This window comes from Numenius arquata, chromosome 13, assembly GCF_964106895.1.
Source record: "Numenius arquata chromosome 13, bNumArq3.hap1.1, whole genome shotgun sequence".
In the NCBI taxonomy this organism is placed as follows: Eukaryota; Metazoa; Chordata; class Aves; order Charadriiformes; family Scolopacidae; genus Numenius; species Numenius arquata.
Genome location: NC_133588.1, coordinates 3,415,909 through 3,436,193, shown reverse-complemented (window position 1 = coordinate 3,436,193; position 20,285 = coordinate 3,415,909). Strand labels below are relative to the sequence as shown.

Sequence of the window (20,285 nt, the reverse complement as noted above, 5' to 3'; positions counted from 1 at the left end):
ATTCAGACATTTTGAAGGAGCTGTTCTGTATTTCTACTAAGATAAGTATGATCACTATTAGGAGCCATATATTACATAGGTAACTTTCACTCAAATTAGAGTTTGTGTAAACTGTTTAAATTGCTATCTGCTGAGGAGTATAATATTGTGTATTGTTACTAAAACTTGGTGAGAACACATTTTTATCTGTATTGTGTATACGGTTGTTAAAATTGAATGTAGCGATGGCAAAAAGACTTGCACCCTCGACTTTTAGCAAAACAGCTCCGAGAGCAATTTAAAGAAGTCTGATGCATGCAGGGTTTTACAAAACATTAATCAGGCTCAGTCCATAAAACTATACGCATATGTGGTTTGCACAGCCAGGGCCACAGGCACAGCTGGTGTGAATTTGCACGGGTCCTTTCACATCAAAGACATGTGCCGGTTACATCAGGTGAGAGACTAGCCCCTGGTGTTTGCAGTCACCTGAATAATTTTGCTCTGTGACATACAGGGATGTTTCCTGTTACGCATATGGGATGTACTGTAACAGAAATCAGTGTTTAACTTGTACATATTGCGCACTTAGACTTCGTAGACACATTGGGTCTATATTTCATTTGAAAAGAGAATACCCGCTCACCTTTTCTTTTTTCTTTTTTTTTTTAATTCTTTTTCTCAAGGTCAGCTCTTCACTTGAAGGATAAATTCCGTATGTTAAAGTGCTATTTAAATTTCATTTATTTGCTGCACAAGTAGACAATATTACTAGTGGCTTATCACTGTGGTAAATGCACATTTCTTCTTTGAACATCACTGAAGTGAAACATATGCATCTGGGAGGCTAATGCAACTTTTTTGCATGTAAAAGCTTCCCACCTTCTTTTACTCACTGAACGATTATCTTCATATTTTCAGGCACTAATACAGGTTTTAGGTTCAAATTTTCTCAGGCGGGTGAAGAACAAGAATGTGTTTGGATTTTTTAAAGAATCAAACTGTTTACTGATGAAAATGAGTCTTCCATTTGATTGGTGTAGTCAGGATTTGGTCACTGGTTTGTTGTCAGTTTTTGGTGTGTGGTTTTTTTTTTTAAAGACAAAATTGCACAAAAATCCAATCACAGAATTAACGAAGAACTGCCGACCAGTTTTGCCTGTGTGTTTCTGTTCCGATACATGGCTTTCTGTGTTAGTTCTAAACCTCTTTGTGATTTTTTTTTTTTTTTCTATTCTTCTGGACCAGAGATCATGAGCTTGAAATTAGGTAGTATTCCCATCTGGAGAGGAGGTGGTATGGTTGTATTTTACTTTCAAATATTGCCATAACTGAAGCTCTTCACAGGGTTTAACTCAGATAATTAGATGCAGCCATTGTTCTAGATTCTTTATCTTCCTGAAATGCTATGGGTTTGGGGTTTTTACCCCTCTTGCTGGCACCTCTGAAGTCATCATGAGAGGTCATGAAGCGGAACAGAACCATCCCAGTACCATCAGGCTCGGTGTGTCTAAGCCTAAATACAGTAGTTTAGCACAGATTTGCATTCTGTGCTGCCAAGTGAGATCGGGATTAATTGTCTGTGTCTGCTAGAGGGGGAAAAAGCCTAAGAGCAAGTCTGAAAGAATGAGGTATGATTCTGTGCCTTCGCTTCTGTATTCCTGGGCAGGAAAATTGACTTGCTGTGCTGATGAAGTGGGTTTGAACTGAAGATCTGAAGCACAGGTGGAGACTTAGTTTTTTCCATTTTTGTGGTGGGCAGAGAAGCCTCTAAAAGAGGTATGGGTGAGTGTCTGGGGGATATCTTTACTGATGTTAGGTTTCCCAATATTCGTTTGTCACGGTCCTGTCTTCGATCTCTTAACAGAGGTATTCCAGTCGAAAAGGTAAGATGCTAGCCAGGGGAGATTTTTAGCATCTCTAGTGGGCAGCCAGGTAGAAGTTTAATATTTCTTTAGTCTTGGCTTTGTTGTCATGCTCTCCCTCACTAAAACAGCCTTCAAAGGAATATCTGAGTAATTGCGAGGTATGTGCTGTTTGTTAGATGTGTGAGTCACTTCACTCCTAGAACGTACTTTGTAGTCGTAAGTAAAGATAACCTTAATTAAGGGTGTTCACGTGCTGCTTGACTGAGTAGCTTACGGGCCTGAAGTCTGAACAGATACTTCAGTGGCAGGGTAGCTGGTGAGCAGAGTGTAGCAGGGTGAACGGAAGCAATTACCTGGACAGCTGTGAAGTGCAGGAGCCTAACAATGTACACACAGGGGTAAGAGATTGAATGAAGTTGCCCGTTTAAGCAATCAGATTACAGTTTGGCCAGTAATAGTTTATCCTGACATCTTGCGGAGTTAACTCAGTTGCAACCTCTTGCCTCTACTGAATCACACTTGGCTTTCCAAAATATGTACGGCTACTGGGTATGTCCCAAACAAAGCTTCAGGGGACCTGGGGAAAGCCATTGGCAAGCAAATGCTTTTGAAAGTAATAAAACACTGCTGGGCAGATGATGTAAATGCCCATACGTATGAAAATAAATCTGCAGAAAAGATCATCATCAGCCTATTCTTCACGTTTCAAAGAAAATTTGTTTTCCTTGCTCTGAGTAATGCAACATCTGATAATTCATATTGTGTGAGAGAGCTATTTTCAAGGCTTCTTTATTTGCCAGCACCAATCTAACAATTGGATGTTCTCTATGAAGTAAAACACTAGAGGAATTTTTTGTAGCATCTGGGGATTGTGTTGAAAATGTAGCAGGTTTCAAAGTAAGTACTGAAGTTTGAAAAGGTAGGGTTTTGTCCTCAGCAGGGTTTTTGCTCAGCTGCGATTATCAAATCCTGATTACCATGATTAAAACTTGCAACTGAATTGGTTGCTTTGTTGCTTGTGAGGTACAGTCGCTTTTGCCTACAGCAGATCTAGTTTTGTGGCAGCAGCAGATAAATGTGATTGTGGTGAACGCACAGACATGTAGGAAAGCCTGGGCTAAGTTGAAGTTACCCGGTGTTAGAGACCGAGGGCACTGCAGAGGAAGGTTAATATGTTCTAGCACATCACAGTGAGCTGACAGCATGGTTGGTGGCCAGCTAGTACAGAAGAGAGAAAATATAGATCACCTGCACGTGTGGCATTTAATAACCAATATTTTTAAATAATTGACCGAGGAGCACTGCCTCACAAAATGTCAAATGCTACTGTTGGCCTTTTACTACCCAGTATTGACTATAACCTAAAACTGGCCTTTAATCATTGTTTAAAGGGCAACTTGAAAATATGTTGAGGTTAGAGATATGAGGCCTGATTCTGAGCTTACTTGCTCAGTCGTAAGTCACAAGTGAAAATTAATTAGGAGATGAAAATTATTCCCAAAACACTCAGAATATATATTTTTATATGTTAATACATGTAGGCTCTGTCCTGTTCAGCTGTGTAACATGCTTTCTGATGCTAACTAAAGTTGCTTGTGATATATGTGAGTCTCCAAATTAAAATTCTTTGACAAAATCCTCAGCAAGAGCTGCGAACCTGAGAGTTTTGTCACGGAAGATGAACTTTCTGTAAGTTCAGTTCCATTAGAGCTAAAATGGAGCTTTTTGTGTCTCCAGTATTTTCTGTTGTGACTTTTTTTCCTGGTACAGCTCCTCCTGTTCGTGGAAGGAGGCGAGGGAATCGGAGTGCCTTCCTGCTGCAGGAAAGGGTATTACTGAATAGCGTTCCATGAAAGCAGGAGGACATACAGGTTTTAGGAGAAGCTGGAAAGCAGATAGCATATGTTCTTGTTGAAACAGGTACTTAGTAATGGATTTGATGTTAAAAGTGTTCATGTGTTAATTAAAAATACCAAACAAACTTAGCATAACTGGAAGCTCTGGAGATTTTTAGTAAAACTAAGTATTTATGCTTGCATATGTCCGAAACAAGGATGGAGTGATGGGCAAACCATGTCACCATTGCCTCATCGTTACGTATTTTTCAGAACCAACAGTTATCTGTTCCGAGGTGATAGTTCAGAGCAGTTGCTTGTCAAGCAGCTTCATGGCTGAGTTGGTGGTTGAAACATTGTTTTTCTCCCCAGCCCCCATTTTATTAACTGAGTTTAGAGCTAAACCGGGATGTTGTGAGTTGAGTATGGACCTGAGTTTGAGTGCCCTAGTAAATGGTAGTCCACATAGTTAAACAGCCACACGTTACAGTTTGGTACACTGACCTCTGAGGAGACCAGATAATTCTGCAGAAAATTAACTAGCCTGTTGCTAACCTTTACCTCTTGCACCTAAAAAGGAGCTCTTCTGTGTCAAGTTGTGTATTCTGTAGAGGATCAAGATACATTCAAAATTTGGTTAAGATGCCAGGCTTGAATTGGACTGAAATTACATAGATTAATGTAACAAATCAGTACGACTAGTCAAAAATCAGATTGATTGAAATAGATTCTTGTCTTGATGAACCATATCGTAACGTTTATTTAATTTTTTAAAAAAATTTTTTTCACTGATTAATGGTCTCATGTGATTCATTTCCTTCAGCTTTTTTTAGGAAGGATGTCATCAAACTTCTGCACTAAAAAGTCCCTAGACTTGAAGGCAGTTTCTTTGAAAATATTTTAAGATCTATGTCTGCCAATGAATCATGTTATTATGTTTTACTGACAAAGTTGCTTTAATATTCTTTTTATACACTTCAAATTTAAGCATCTTTTATTGTAATCTTTAACATATACTGACCAAACATTTAGTTATTGTTAACTGGAACAATTTCTGTAGCCATTCTGTTCACCCTTGCGGGAAAGAAAGCGTTAGGTGACAGCTTTGGGCAGTTTGCTTTATTCTCTCACCTTGGCAGGTTGTCGTTGTTTGCATCATCAGAGCGGCACAGGAATAAACAAAAACCTCTTTGTGGTACAAATACTGATTAAAGCAGCTTTGAACTCGGTGTGAAACACAACTACCACAACAAAGATAAATACAGAATTCTACAGACCAGAACTATGGATAACTATTAAAGGAAAAAAGGCTCAGTGGAAATTAGGATAAATGGAATTATTTTGCTTAAAGAATATTTGATGAGTTATATATTTATATTATGTTTTAGTAAGCTAATATTTCTCTTGTCTTAAAGTTGGTGGGCCACCCATATATGAAACTTTTTTAAAAACCCCAACTAGTAAAGTATTATATCTTTTGTTGTTTCATGTTCTAAATAAAAGTATTAGCTTGCTGCTGATGGAAGCTCTATTGCTTCAGTGGGGGATTTGTTTGCTTTGTAAAGCACAATCTCCACACAAGCTTTCTCCTAGAAAACCCTGTTACTTCAGATGCTCTGAGCTTTTTGGCTCCTGGTAGGTGGGCATTGTTGTGGGTTGGTGGATTTTGGGGTAATGGCAGATCCAGTGGAGGGAGCGTGAGAGTCTTTGGGCCCTCCCTTTCCCCGGCAGGTCTGCCCGAGCAGGGCTTTCGTGGCTCCTGTTGAGATCCAGTTAATCCTAAAGATTTTGGTAGCCTATCTGGTCACCAGATTGCTTGGTAAAGTATGAGGAACTATGATTCATTGTAATGCTGCGCTCTCATTCCATAGCAGTTGACTCGGCTGCATTCTAGCAATTTTATTACTGCAAGTTTTTTCAATCTTTTATATGACTGAAATATTTTGAAACCCACAATGTTAATCAAAATAAGCCAGAGCTGGTACATATTTGACTGAATTGTGAGTAAACCTGAACTTTTAATGTTCTTTGTACGTGTACCACATGTAAAGAAGAGAGTCGGGGTTTGCACCTCTCTAGGTTAGAAGGGAGTAGCTCAGGTCACAAATTCATGTGGAAGAAAAACACAATAAACACCTGGGTGTGAGGCTGCATTTAGAAATGAATACTTTGGTAACCTTCTCCTTTTGTATGGCATTGTTCGGGTATAGCTGGCTTCATGCATTACCCCATTCCTGCCCCAAATAATGAACATAGATGTTTATGCTACCCTATGTTTTTATCTTGCAGGTTGAATTTGAGTGGCTTAGGCAGTTTTGGTTTCAAGGCAAGCGGTATTTGAAGTGCACTGATTGGTGGCTTAAGCCTATGGCTAAATTGGAAGAATTTTGGAGAAAAATGGAGATTATGGTAAGTACTAGTTTTATAGTCTAAAGCCTCTAGAGCTTAATTCTGAGAGCACTCACAATTATGTTTTTAATTGTCCTGTAGTAACGGGTATTAAACCTTATTCAGAAGATATGAAAAGTAGAATCAATGTCAGCCTTCCACTGCTGCCTCTTATTTTTCTCCACAGTAGCCAGAAGAAATGTGAGCAAAATAAGATCAAAAGAATCAAGATTTTAGTTATTTCCTGACTTTGTTTGGTTGTCAAGTTTGGCAGCCTTATAAGATGACAGTAATATATTACATCACACAAATTGGTACATGGAACTGTGCATTACCAGCTTTTTCATACACCACCATGATAGACAACTCTGCCAGTGCCAACAATGAAGGAAAGTTGGGAATAAAATCTTATGGTCTGAAGGTACAACTGTCTGCCTGTAGTCCACCTGCACACTTACACCATAGCTAGAGCCAACAAGACGAGATTAGTTTCTTGAATAATTGTGGTGATATTGGCTCCTGTGTACTTGAAAGTACATCCCTGCTTTCCTTGAAAACAGACTCGGTGAAAAGCACCTTGCTTGCTGGTGCTGGCCAAGTGGAGCCTCCATTGGGAGACTTTGCTAGTGAAAGTGGTTGATCCCATTCCCAGCATTCCTGCCTCTAGATTTGTATGCTGAAGGAACTCTATTGACAGGTTTGCTCATATTCTAATGCGTCTGCATTAGAAGCTGCTTCTCAGTCATTTCTGCCGGTCACAGCGTAAGTCTCAATTTGCCCATAGCTGACTTGGAAAAGTTTGTAATGTAGCTGAGGATGCTGGATATGATTTGTAGTAGAGGTGTCTTTTGAGTCGCTGGAGGTGCGGTACAACAAGAGTACGCTCTGGGGTTTTGAGGAAGGTGGTGTGACTCCCTAACCTGCTCACACGTATTGGAAACTTTTCCAGCAACGGCTGCTTTCAGACTTGGAAAATACACGTGGAAAAGTACAGTGTTAATTGGTGAAATCAGTTGCTGCAAGGAATCGGTGAACATTAAACTTCCCTACCAAAGGAGAGAAATTATTTGTAACTTGTTTGTGTGGGGTTTTTTCCTCATTTTTGTGTTCTTATGTGCTCACATTCTTGAATGACCTTTATAATTTAAAAAAAAATTTTGGTTTGTTTTTCTTTCAAATGACAACTTACTCTCTTGTAACACAGGCTTAGATGAGGTAGAGACAAGAATGTTTGATTGTTATTTTATATCCATTGTGTGCTGAGAACATGGAAAAACAGCAAACTCAGGAATTCTCAAGGGCTAGGTTTTCTGCAATTGGTGTGACATTACCATGTGTCTCTAATTAGAAACATGGTGGCGTCAGTGTATCTCCTTTCAACAGGCCTCAGGATGATATTTATCAGCAAACTGAAGGTTGGGCCAAGACAGAAGCTGCTTCTAATTTAAATTTTAAAAATTGCTTTAATGTTTTATGACTTATAACATATTAATCACAATTAATTTCAGCTATTGAAGGAGACAGAAGAGAATGTTAATTGAGAATGTCTGTTTTGTTGAGTCTCTAAGTAAATTTGATGCTTACTGTATTTGGGACTTCGAGGTAGAGTGGGGTTTTTTTTGGATTTAACCTACATTTTGTCCTTTAGTATTTTGCAAGATGACAGTAGGGGGCAATGTTGAGCCGCAGTTTTAATGCAACAACAGGCATTGACTTAATAAAAATACATAGAAACGTAGCATTAACATCAAGAATTATCCCTGTTGCTTCAAGTTAGCTGTAATCTCTAAGATTCCATAACACAGGAAATCAATTGTGGGTTAACAAATTCAACAGCAATTTAACATAAAAAGTGCAGTGTTTTGGTGCATGCTTAGCTTCCCCAGCATTAAGTTAAATCAAAAAGGTATTTCTGAAGGTACCCAGTAGTCTACAGTCAATGTTTTTTCTCCAAATTTATAATTTTAGCTGGATGATTCTTTAAAAAAAAATCATGTCAAAATGCCAAGAGTAAAAATGTCTTAGCATTGTTGATCTTGTCTTAGAATAATATTGTTGCTTAAAAGGAATTATTTTAAGAAGAAAATACTTAAGCAATGTATTTTTCTTACTTTTGTGTGTGAGCTGAACAGCTCTTGACTTGGTTTTTTTTTTTTACATGTGTGTAGAGTGATACAAAAGTCAGTCTTGTGGTCCCTGTGTACCTTTTTTTTTCCCCTATCCTTTGTTTAATAAGGCAGTTATAAAAAAGAAAAGAAAGTTTCCAAGCCAATATCCGATTCTGCTAATTGTAATTACTGCAGTGTCACAGCAGAGTATGATACTGCAGGAAGTTTAACCCAGTGTCTTCAAGCCTTTGGGCTTTATTTAATATTTTTGTACATTATGGCAAGCACACAATTTTATCATAATGTTTATTCTTGGCATTTCTTTCCCTGAGGATAGTTTTACTTAGAGCTCGCTCTTGTGATGTAAATGTTAAACCTTTCATTTGAATGACATTCTGATAAAACATCACATTTCCCACAATATTACCTCATGAATTTATGAACCATTAAATCCAAAGCAGTTTAACCAATTTTCTTCTCTTTTTTCCCCCCTCCCTTGAAAATATGAAGGCTATTCAAATGTTTGAGAGTGTGGTGGGGTTTTTTTTGTTTTTTTTTTTTTAAAAGTCATCCAAGATTAACACGTTATCATCTGCAGCATCGGGATAAATGCTTGCTGAATTCAAAAGGAGAGTTACCATTTGAAAAAAAGACTGTACAAGCTTTGCTTTCTGGGTAAAGAGAAGTCTGAAAAGCTGAAATCTCATGTGATGTGAAGGAAGTCTTGCTGTAGCTGGTTTGAGATTCAGCCGAGAGACAATTTGTCTCTCAGGGTCTGATATCATGCAAACCTTGCAATCTGACATTTATTTTAGCTATGAAAATCTTCTAACGCCATGCCGAATCAGTAAGAACTGCAGAAGTCCTACAGTCTTTTTTTTTTTTTGGTTGTTTATTTTGTTTTAGGCTGATTTTACTGAATAAGTAAAATGTAAATCAATGAAATGGTTTTTGTTTGTGGAATGAAAAGTAGACGTATATGATTATACTTAAATACCAAATCTTTAAAGGCTTTTTTAACGTATCTAGTGTTTCTTTTAAAAAAACATAAAATAAATGAAGACCTTAGTAGTGCTATATGGTGTGAATTGTATTTCCTGCTTTGACAGTCCATTTAGCAATGTAGCAATGTATTTATATGGCAGTTGGCCTTAATAACCTTTATTGACTCTAGTGGGCAAGAGCCAAGACTGGGATTATTAAAATGTATCAGTTTCATTGCAGTATAAAATCACAACATATATAATTATGTTAGGTAGGCTAGGCTCCATTTAATCCTACCTACTTATGCAGGAATTTGGCAAGATGAAAAAAATCGTAGAACTAAAATGCAGAGAAAAGTATGACTGGTTTGGAGTTAAATATAACAGTGTAAGCGTTTGCCTACAATAAAGGTCTACTTAAAAGGAACGAATCGTAGATCTTAAAGAATGGATTTTTAATGGTTTAACTGAAACGCAAGTAATTGTTACACCATTTGTTTCATTTTTGACATCCTAAAATCCAGGTAACGATAATGAAATGCAGCACACCTTTTAATGTATAAATGTAGCATAAAAGCAGAGCGGGCACACCCTGTGTAGTTACGACGAGCACAGTGGCGTTTCGTGCAAACTGATACCTTTCTGCGCAACTTTCACCTTGATTTGTACAACTTTTTCTAAACTATATTTACTAGTCATGTTATTACTGTTATTCTCAATAGCACGTTTTTATCAGTTTATACAACTAAATTGAAATCAGAGAGCAAGGCTATGTTCTTGTAAAAGTATTTTTCTTTCCTTTTTGAGGTCTATTTCATTATTTGCTGCTATAGCTCCATATGAAGTATGTCATAGTTTCAGCTATAAGCCACTATTGTCAGGGGCTTAGAGCCTGACAGAATTGAGTCTAGGCTGAAACTTGACTACAAAATCTCAGCCCAGGGCCATAATATATTTCTTTTTTTTTTTTTCTTCCCCCCCCCAAATTAAAACAAGGGTTTAAATATGCATTTAAATCAGAATATTTCAGTTCCAGAATAAAAATGAAAAACTGTAAGACAAAATATGCTTTTAAAAGGAATCCTCGTAGCTTTTGTAGACTTTGGCTCTGTAAACAGCTAACCAATTATATTTAAATATATATATACAATGGGATCACAAACAGGCTGGTTCGTTCTTTAGCTTTTTTCAGAAAACGCAGAGGAACTTAACTGACATTTGAATTGGTTTGACCTTGTCAGCCAAAATTCAAGAAATTCTGAGGTATTATTTTAATTTCTTTTTTAGCTTTCCCGTTGTGCTTCGATATTGCAGTGTCACACTCCTTTATGGGAGGGCCACGCGGTGATAGGTGATCGTATTTGCCTAATGAGCTGTGAAATGTAGGCACAACATGGCAGCTCAAAGACCCAAATTTTAGCCATATTTCTTGTCTTTTGGGGCTCTTCTTACTGTTTAGGCCAGACCCTTTAAATAAATGTATTTTTGGCAGGTTATATTTTATGTAGGCTAGGAATCAGATGTTTCTGGAAATGTACCTTTTATCTTAAACAACAACAACAAAACCTGATTCTGACGATTTTTTTATTTTCTTTTTTTTTGGCACTAATTTCCTTGACCCCAATATTTTTAGCTGTCAGAAATGGGAGAAAGGATTCAGTGTTGTTTGGAGTAGAATCACTACCAATCTTTTTTTTTAAAAAAAAAAAAAAGAAAAGGAAAAAAAGAAAAGAAAAAGAAAAAAGTAAAGTTGTATTGCACATCTTTCAGAAAAAAAGTATTTACAATTCTGAAGGAATTCAGACTTAAGCTTCCAAAACAAAGTGTGTGCTGAAAGCACAAAGGACTGTGTTTATGATTCTCTTTGAAGTGTTTTTGCAACAGGATAAGGAAAATTTTAGAAACTGTCTGATAGTGTTCAGGGTAAATACTTAAACCCCTTTAGAGAATTTCACACACAGATACTGTGCAGCAGAAAAAAGGATACTTATGTTTCCTAAAGCTGCTACAGCCTACAGCTTTGTACTTAAAGACAGAGGTGTTGAATAGAATTCTACTGAGGATACATCCAGTGACAATATCTACAGGAACATCAGAGCAAACCAGTGGATAGCACTTTCTATTTTTAACCCTTATGTGAGCAGGTGGAGATCTGAGCTGTGTCGATATGAACCACTGCAGCGTTTCTCTTATAAACTGGAATTGTTAAAAGGGCAGTCTTCCGACTCGCACGGCGTACTGCGAGAATTGCGCTGAAAACGTTAAGGTTATCATGTAAACTGGCACAAGGCAGGAAAAGTTTAGGACAATTTATGTCCTATGGGAAAGTGAGATGTGTTTCTGACAGCCCAAAGGGGAGGACCGTGGGTGGCTGGTGCAGCTGTGCGTCACGTCGTGTGGCTGGGAGCGTGTGCCGCAGCAGATGGTGCGGAGGCGGTGGGGATGCTCTCCCACCGCTCCCTTCCCTGCCAGGGGCACGTGCACCTGAGCTACACGCTTGACGGTTGTAGGTGTTTCCTTGTGTGCACAACTGTATCTCGGTGAGCTTCGGTTTTAGATGGCTGGCATTCTGTTGTCTTGTGCTTAACTCTTGCTGTAATAGGGCTTCTTTCTGTTGTCTTCCCTATATTTTTATACTATATGATTGTGTGTAGTATATACATGTACTTGTATAGAAAACGTGATGAGCTCTGTGTTAGTATTTAAAACATAATTAGATATAAAACATGTCAGCAGAAATCAAAACTCTGTGTGTAGGTTATGCCCCGATCTTGTATTTGAATTGTGCAAAGGGATGTGTCTGTCTGAGCTGAGCACTGGGGCTTCACCAGGATTCTCCATCCCATGTACAGGTTTTCTCGTAGCGGACAGGCTGCCAGAGCTGGTCCCCAGTGGGACTGCGTGTGTATGTACATGCTTCTGCACACTAACACATACAAAGGTATGTTGGGGCTTTTAACTGGGGTGATCTTCTAATTCTTCATGTAACTTCTGAATCATATATAGTTATATTTAGAGCGAAGGCGTTTATAGGGAATGAGCACTGGGGGCGACTGCTTGCAGCTCTCAGAAGCAGGAGCAGCATAGGGGAAGAGTTTAGAGAGCATTAGTCTGTTGGTAGGACTAGGGGTCACCCAGCGTGTGGCAGAGGGGGAGAAGCTCAGATCATAGTTCCTGCTTCATCCCTGTGATTCCAGGTGTCAGTCCTGGAAGGGGATATTTTAGAACCTGGTGTTCCTCTTTTATTGTTAATAGAAACTATGTGATTGATTTCAGTGGAAGTAAGATCAGTATGATGGGGCCACTATACATGGTGTAAAATTGTGTGCTGTTTCCACCATTTTTATCCCAAAACCTTGGATGGACATATACTGGAATAACAAAAGATCTTTTTATCAACAGTGTGTTTATCAGAGCTTATTATTTGCTGTGGAAATAGTGAAGTAGTAGGATTGTGCTATGGTTTTACTAGTCCAGTTATTCTTTGCAAAGCTTTTTATGATTCTTTAGAAATCTATTTCCTAGTAGAAAAACAGAATAGAAGACCATATTTGAACACTAAGAATAACATTTCTTGAGAAGAAGTTTTTCTGTATCTTTGAAATTGTGTATCTGTGTGTTATATAAAACTTGATTAATTATTAACTATAGTTAAAGCGGTTTCTAGTTCTCATTTATGCAATCATAGAAGTGATCACATACAGACCTTATGGATTTGCACATTTGTGTATGTATGTTTATGGACATGCTACATAGATACAAAAAAAAGATTTGGTTTGGTGTTGAAGCTGTGAATTACAGTAGTTTGGCAGCAATAATTTTTCCTGTGATTGCCATAAAGTAGGGGAAGTTGTGATTTTGAATGAAAGTGAAAGCAAATGGCAGTATGACTAAAATGTCACCATCTTCATTGCTGTAATTCTTAATTTTTTTTTTCTAGAGTACAACTAATATTGCTAAACATGGTTTTTTTGCTGTAGTATTTTAGTGGCTATGTAACCAGTATAAAATAGAATATGGCTGGTTTACTTTCCAAATGGCTTTTGTATGCAAAGGAGGTGACGTCTTCCAAAAAGCTGCCATTGCTGCATTGATACTTTTTCTTTCCTATCTGGTCATCAGTCCTTCTAATTCCTAACAAGATCATGAGCGAATAGCGTTTTTGCAATGTATTTTTTAACAGTTACTTCATCTTTGATCAAAATTACGGCTCTCGTTTTATGCATAAAGAAAGAAAACTTGGCTTCGGTACTTGCCATGGAGAGCGTTATGCTCTGATGGATTAGGTGCTAATTCTTTCACTGACCCTCTGTTTAACTTGTGCAAGTAACTTAAGTGTGGTTTTCAAAATTAGCGTGGAGATCAAAATGTTGAGGTCTTACTTTGGTTTTAGGTTGCAGACTATTTCTGATCTTAAATTCCTCATCAATAAAAAGAGTCTATGATTTTTACTGTAACTGAGAGTTCCTTATTGGCTGTGTCATAGGGAGAGAACATTCTGCAGCCGAAGGAACCCAACAGATTTCTGCCTCCCCCCTACCATGATTAGAAATTGTAGAATTTGGGCCATGTCTAAGATTATTTTATTTTATTTTTCAGATGGGCAAGTTTTATCCATTTAGGTATGACAGAAGGAGCTTACTATGTTTTGGCTGACCCTGGTTGTCTCCTGGCAGTTCCCAGTTCTAGTTCTCAGGAGCTTTTCAGTGAATCATTTTTGCACTTTTCATTTCTTACTCCACATGCTTCTGAAGCTGTAGACATAATATAATGTTTACTATTCTGCAGTAAGAAGGTAATTACTGGCTTTTCTGGAATGTCTCTAGTTAACATCAGGTTTCGGCAGTTCTCCTGGGACTGCTGGTGAATCTGAACTCTGTATAATTCTCACAGCAGAGGCTCTAATATAAAGTTAAAGTGTAGCAAGTCTCGTAAATTATTTCTGTGAAATAATGTGATTATTTATCACAATCAGACCAATGGCATCTCTTTTCATAGTAGTCATTTTGAATGTGTGTAATATAACAGAATGACGAAGGAAACGGTGAGAACGGGTCAGGTTCTTGCTTGTGAATCGGAGGGGCATCAGTGGAGCTAAGCTCAAGGTGAACCCGACTTCATGCTTAGCATCCACTATTCTGCAGAGTGCACCCTTAATAGCTGGGTCAATACAATTCTGTAATAAACTGAAGAGATTATTTGATTTTTGTGTGTGTGTATATATGCATATATGCACTGCTAATAATTATATTTTAGCTTGATCTTCAAGCTGCGTGCTACGTGCTGATGGATTAAAGCTTCCCTAGCTAGCTCTAGAAGGTCAATTGTTTTGTTGATGTTATGGTGGAACTCAGCTTGGAAAAGTGAATGATAAGACTTTTCTTGTAATTGGGACACATGGCAGGGCAAGTTTACTCATTGTCATACTTTACTAATTGTTCTCATATTCTGTCCAGTGCCGTGCTCCCACGTCATGAAAGAGGAGTTTCTGTGCTGAAATCATTTGCAGGAGTAGGACCATAGAATTCACTCCTTTGCTCAGAACTAATGAATGATTATGTTGCAGATGGAATATTGGGGTAGATAAGATTTTACGGTTAGCCTCTACCAACCAATTTATGCTGATGCTGTGTAGTACCAAAGTGCACAAAGGTTGTACTTCCCAGAATTCCTTGAGGCAATAGAGTATCTGAAAATCTTTCAGCAGCGAAGCTTTATGTCTGTCTTCTCTTAGGGGGAAGAAGAAAAAGCACCATGGTGTTACATGTCCAAGAGTAATACATCGATCCCCAAGGAAGCAGGGATGAAGTAACATGAAATTACTTCTGTATTGCATTTATGTAGATGCTTAATGCAAAGGCCGATACAAGTCCTGGCTGTGTTTTAGTCTGAAATGTTATGATGCTTTTAAAAGGATTAAAATTATACGTAATTAGGATTATTGATATTTCTCACTTTTAAAAGTCTTCTCCTGTAGGTGGTATCTTCATTAATGCAATGTTACGGTGACTGAATTTGTCTCTCAGACGAGTGACAGTAGAGAAAGGAGAGGTTACTGTGCAATTATAGGTTTACAGTCAAGACTTTTCAGACTATTATTCCATTACTGATCTTTTGTAGGACATACTTGATACGTGTTCATAAAACATGTATACATTCATGGGTCAATTGGTGGTCCATGGTGGTCATGGGTGGTCATTGTGCTAAAGGAATTGTGAATTTACAGTATCAAAACTTAGGAATCTACTGGGGAGGGGAAAAGACGGGTAAGGCAACAGATGAATCAGTCTTGAAATCTCATAATATTTTCAAAAATATTGAACAAAAAAAAAGTTCCACTGGTTTCTTTAAGAAGTCCTACTGTTAAAAACCAGGGTACAGAACTGGTTTCTCAACTCTTTTCTTTGCTTTTCATCTTCTACGTTTTTCTTGTTAAATGTAAAATACTGTAATTGAATCACAGCATTAGCTGGCTTTTTCCAACAAAACAGCAGATTTAGGCTCTTTGCTACTAGTTTCAAAAGTAATGTATATAGAGAGAGCACGAAGACAAAAATTGAGCACATAGATGTATAATCCCAAAGGAATAAACTGCCTTCTACTAGACAAGCTGAAAGCTGATTAAAATATTTCTCATCCTTTGGGTATGCAATAGCTTTGATGATGGAGGGTGTATTAATATTCAGCTTAGCTGCTTGTCGACACTTCAGACAGGTCCCAGGAAAGACTCTGATACTGACCAGGTTTTCTCACTCTGCCAGAAATCTTTATGAGACACAGAGCAGCACCCTTGTACCGGCAAAAGCCAAGATAAGAGTAATGCTGTGGAGCTATGTCTTTATTTTAGAAATTGCTTTTAGACGTTTTGAAAGCATTGAAAATTTTCAAGAATTCCTTTAATGATATAAACTCATTTAGATACCACAAAGGAGAAAGGTTAATCTTAATTATTTTAAAATGAGGCTGCTGTAATCTATTCAATTTTAAATGCGTTTGTCCGAGTTGTAAACATACAAAGATCCCAGGAATAATACCGGTGACTGAGATTTTCAGAAAGAGTGTTCCTACTGCAATTGTTTTATACCAGGCGGATCTGAGGTGTTGGGGCAGCGTTCTCTTAACTTCATCTATTCCCTTGTAATGTAATGCCTACCTTCCAGACAAGAATGAGATGTAAACAGCTGCTTTATCAGCTGATACTTCTTGTGTTCTTTTGTTGGCATGCTGACATATGGGGTGTTTGCTTTTTCCCCTTCCGCAGTGACTAAATATATACAGTATCTCTGGAAAACATGTCATATGCTGTGTGAGGTGCCTTTAGGATGGCTCCAGGGCTAAATACTTCCTGTAATAGGTGAAAGAGCATGGCTTAATCAGCTTAGTTAACTTAATTAAGCTGTGCTTTTTCTCCTGGTACAGCCTTAAAGTGTATTTCATTTAGAAACTGTATTTCATAGTTGTGGAATGAGGCAAGGTTGGAGAAATCCTGTGGGGTTTTAAAGTGGGCTTGAAAAAGGTGAAATTTGCTAGTTATTCCGCAATGCGAGGAAGTGAATTAGAGGAGTGAGTCTTCTTACTGAGGATGTAAAGGAGAAGTTCTAATGCAGTTTAGGTTGTAAAGGCTTCTCAAACTGAGAAAGTCTTAGTTCGCTCTCTACAACTCCCTGAAAGGAGGGTGTAGCCAGGGGGGGTCGGTCTCTTCTCCCAAGGAACAGGCGATGGGACAAGAGGAAACGGCCTCAAGTTGTGCCAGGGGAGGTTCAGATTGGATATCGGGAAGAATTTTGACACGGAAAGGGTTATTAAGCCTTGGAATGGGCTGCCCAGGGAAGTGGTTGAGGCACCATCCCTGGAGGTATTTAAAAGACAGGTTGACATGGTGCTTAGAGACATGGTTTAGTGATGGTTTTTATCAGAGTTAGGTTGATGGTTGGACTAGATGATCTTAAAGGTCCCTTCCAACCTAGACAATTCTATGATTCTGTGATTCTTTTTTCCCCCCCACCTAATTTTAACACTTTTATGCATGGGAAGAGCTATCCATGTTCATCCCAGCCTCGCCTTGCCTGCTTGCCAATGTGCCACCAGATCCTGTGACACTACCTTCTCCTATCATTCTTTGGAAGAAGGTAAAAGGCTGTGGTGTGATTGTGAGGATGTGGATCTTTTCCCCCCCAATTTCTGTGTCTCAGCAGAAAACATGATTACAAATTAATTTGAACTGAGTTGTTCTTCCTTGAGATGGGTTGCTCTTTACGCTCTCCGTGAGGTACTCCACGTTAAAGAAAAGGTCTGATTTTCCTCTTGGGAAATGTTGGGATCCTGGTCCTAGCGGAACCCTCCTGTCTGGGAGTTCAGAGGAGAAGGTTGATTAGCAAGGCACCAGCACAGCTGGAAACAGTAAGTGCTGAGAGACTTCTACTTCCCATCTCATTTGGTTAATCTCGTATATTAATATAATTTCAAGTGCTGTAGTGGTTGGAAAACTTGAAACTGGATGTGTAAGTGAAAGGGACCTTTGGGTGCAGTGGGAATAGCAAACAAGCTCGGCAGGAAAAGCTTTGGAGATTGAGAAAGAGGAGGAAGGATGGCAGAGGCGCTCGGGCAAAAAGGACTGGTGTGGTTTGAGAGAAAATAGGGTTGGGGGAAGCTTTGCAATGGGGGAGGTGGTTACGGAGAGGGTGGCAGAAGATAAGGCAGCTCTGTGTCTCCTTCAGAGCAGAGTAGTGTGGGTAGCGATTTCTTTGATTACTTTTTTCATCCCTTTCAAAAAAGCTTGTGTTTTGATAGAAATTTCTTCATTGATGCTTTCGTGCAGTAATAGCACTACATTTAATATGCTACTAGGTTACACTACAGAACCAAATAAGGGAGAAATAGTCCTTGTTTAAGCAAAAAATAATTGCATTCAATGTAGAAAGTTACTTAAAGTATGTTTTAAAAACATTTGATTTTAATGCAACAAACATAAAACTACCCAGAAAAAAAAAATCAGGGAGATTACATACACATAGATTTTTTTACAATTTTAAAAATGCATATAATGTTTAAAAAGTGTGAATTACTTGTTTGTGAGTTTATGTAAGTAAACACGTGGGCGCACACACGTATTTACACATAGAGGGGGAAGAGGTTTATCTGTTGAAGTACGGAGCTGTTCTCCATAGTGCTGGAAGTTGCAGAATCTCACTGAACTCATACACTATGTTAGTTTCTCATCTTAGTACCTCCCGCTGCTTGGGCATAATTCTATGGTAGACTTCAGTGTTTCTTGATTATATGGGGTGTTATAATTTCCTGATGACTGGTTATGTTATTTATAATGCAGAGGGTGTTAATCCTTTAGTGATTAACACTCTATTTGAATTACCAGAGGTCAAAGGTACATTCTTTTATTTGGGTTTTTTTGCAGTGTTTCTTTCTTTGATTTTTTTTTTTTAAGTAAAGGTTTTGTGTTCTCTGTTTTATCTGAAAATTACTTTGAGGTAATTTAGGGTGGGGGGAGGAGAGGAGCATCCTTCTTCCTTAGGAGCCCAAGCTTATTGAAGCTGTAGTCATTAGAACATAAATTCTCTTTGCAATTAAATCCTCCATTTAAAAATAGTGAAAAACCAAAAGAAGGCTAGTCAAAAGCGCGTGGAAGAAGGCATTCCCTACTTAGCCTCTAAAAGAGTAGATACCAACCTGTGTCTCATTCTAAGCCAAATCTGAGACATTTATTAAAGATTATATATATCTGTGTATATATAAAATTGTGTGTATGTATATATATACACACACTTTACAATGTATAAATATATATGGCTGTCATTCAGGTGACTTGGAGATACTGTAGAGATACTTGTCCAGCTGTCAGCTGTCTCCCAATTACTGTGCTTTCAGAATCGAGGACCTATTTTTAAAGACTTCAATTTTTTCAAAGGTTGTGACTGTGCAGGAGTTACCCTGACCCCCTAGTATTTCCAACCTTGCTCTAAATAGCATGGTCTTTTTTTGTGTTTTGCTGAGCTGTGTTCCTTATAGGGCTGGAGCTGGTGAGAGGAAAGCAGCAAAGGCTTTTTGCTCTTTCATTTTTCATACAGTCCTAGGATTGCGTGACCATCCGTACGTCTCCAAGAGAACTCAGCTGTCTGTCCAGGCTTTCTGAGTTGCTCTGTCTGACTGTGAAGACTTGCCAGTGCTCTACAGCACTTGTCGGGGTTTACTGAAGTGTGCTGTGACACTGGCTTTGCTCCCTGCTATAAAGATGACCATAACACATTCCTTGACTGCAAATGCTGAAGTAGATGTTCCACCTGGAGATTTCTTCGTGCAGTGGGCGTTCCCTATACATCAAACCTGGAAACGTATGGGGATGGCGGAAGATCTGCAAGAGTTCCCTCACTGGCATTTTTCCACCCTAAAACCTCTCTGGTAGTACCTGAAACTGCTAGAAGCCAGTTACCGGAGAATTGTGTTGGTGTACGTATAGGACTTGCATATTGCATATAAAAAAAGGTAGTCAAAAGAGCAAGGAAGGAAACATTAATGTTAGGAAGCCGAAAATGAAAGGAGAGCAACTCTTCTGGTGGGGTCAGTATTTCAAGCTTCAGATGGTAGTATGTTCTCAGCTCAAGTGGTGCTAGTCTTGGAAAGTACGAAGCGATGTGATAGCCTGCCCTCTGCATTTTCCAATAGAGGCATAACTGATCTTGACTTGGTGTTTTAAGAAAACTGATGAGGCTGATTAAGCATTACCAATGTATATTTTGCAGAGCTGGAAGGTGAGTTTGCTGGTGTATAAATGTTTTAACTCGCTTACCAGCTATGGGCTTTAATGCCTGGACTGCTGGATGAAGTCGTTCAATCTGTCAGAAGACTGAAACACATTATAATAATCTATGTTTAATCTGCGTACCGAATCTGCGGGTGTTTTCATGTCGCTGTACAGCAGGTAGGATGGCTGTTAAGTAAGGGGAAGCACGGAGGCAGGGTGCTCCCGTCCAGCTACTCATTTGATGATTTTGTTTTACTGTCTGTTGTGTGCTGCCTTTCTCTCTGCCTTTCTCTCTGGTGTTTTGCTCAGAGCTCTGTGAGGTGCTGAGATTTAGTGCTGCTTTGCTTTTGTCATAATCTTTCATGTTT

At 38.5% G+C, this 20,285-nt stretch overlaps 1 protein-coding gene across 1 annotated transcript in view; it reads left to right on the top strand.

Annotated features, from left to right (window-relative positions):
* Window positions 1-20,285, top strand: part of FTO (FTO alpha-ketoglutarate dependent dioxygenase) — a 254,672-nt gene that overhangs the window by 72,696 nt on the left and 161,691 nt on the right. The window contains exon 7 of the mRNA XM_074157836.1: window positions 5,972-6,091. Within this exon, the coding sequence (XP_074013937.1) occupies window positions 5,972-6,091 (120 nt within the window). The remainder of the gene's footprint in view (window positions 1-5,971; window positions 6,092-20,285) is intronic.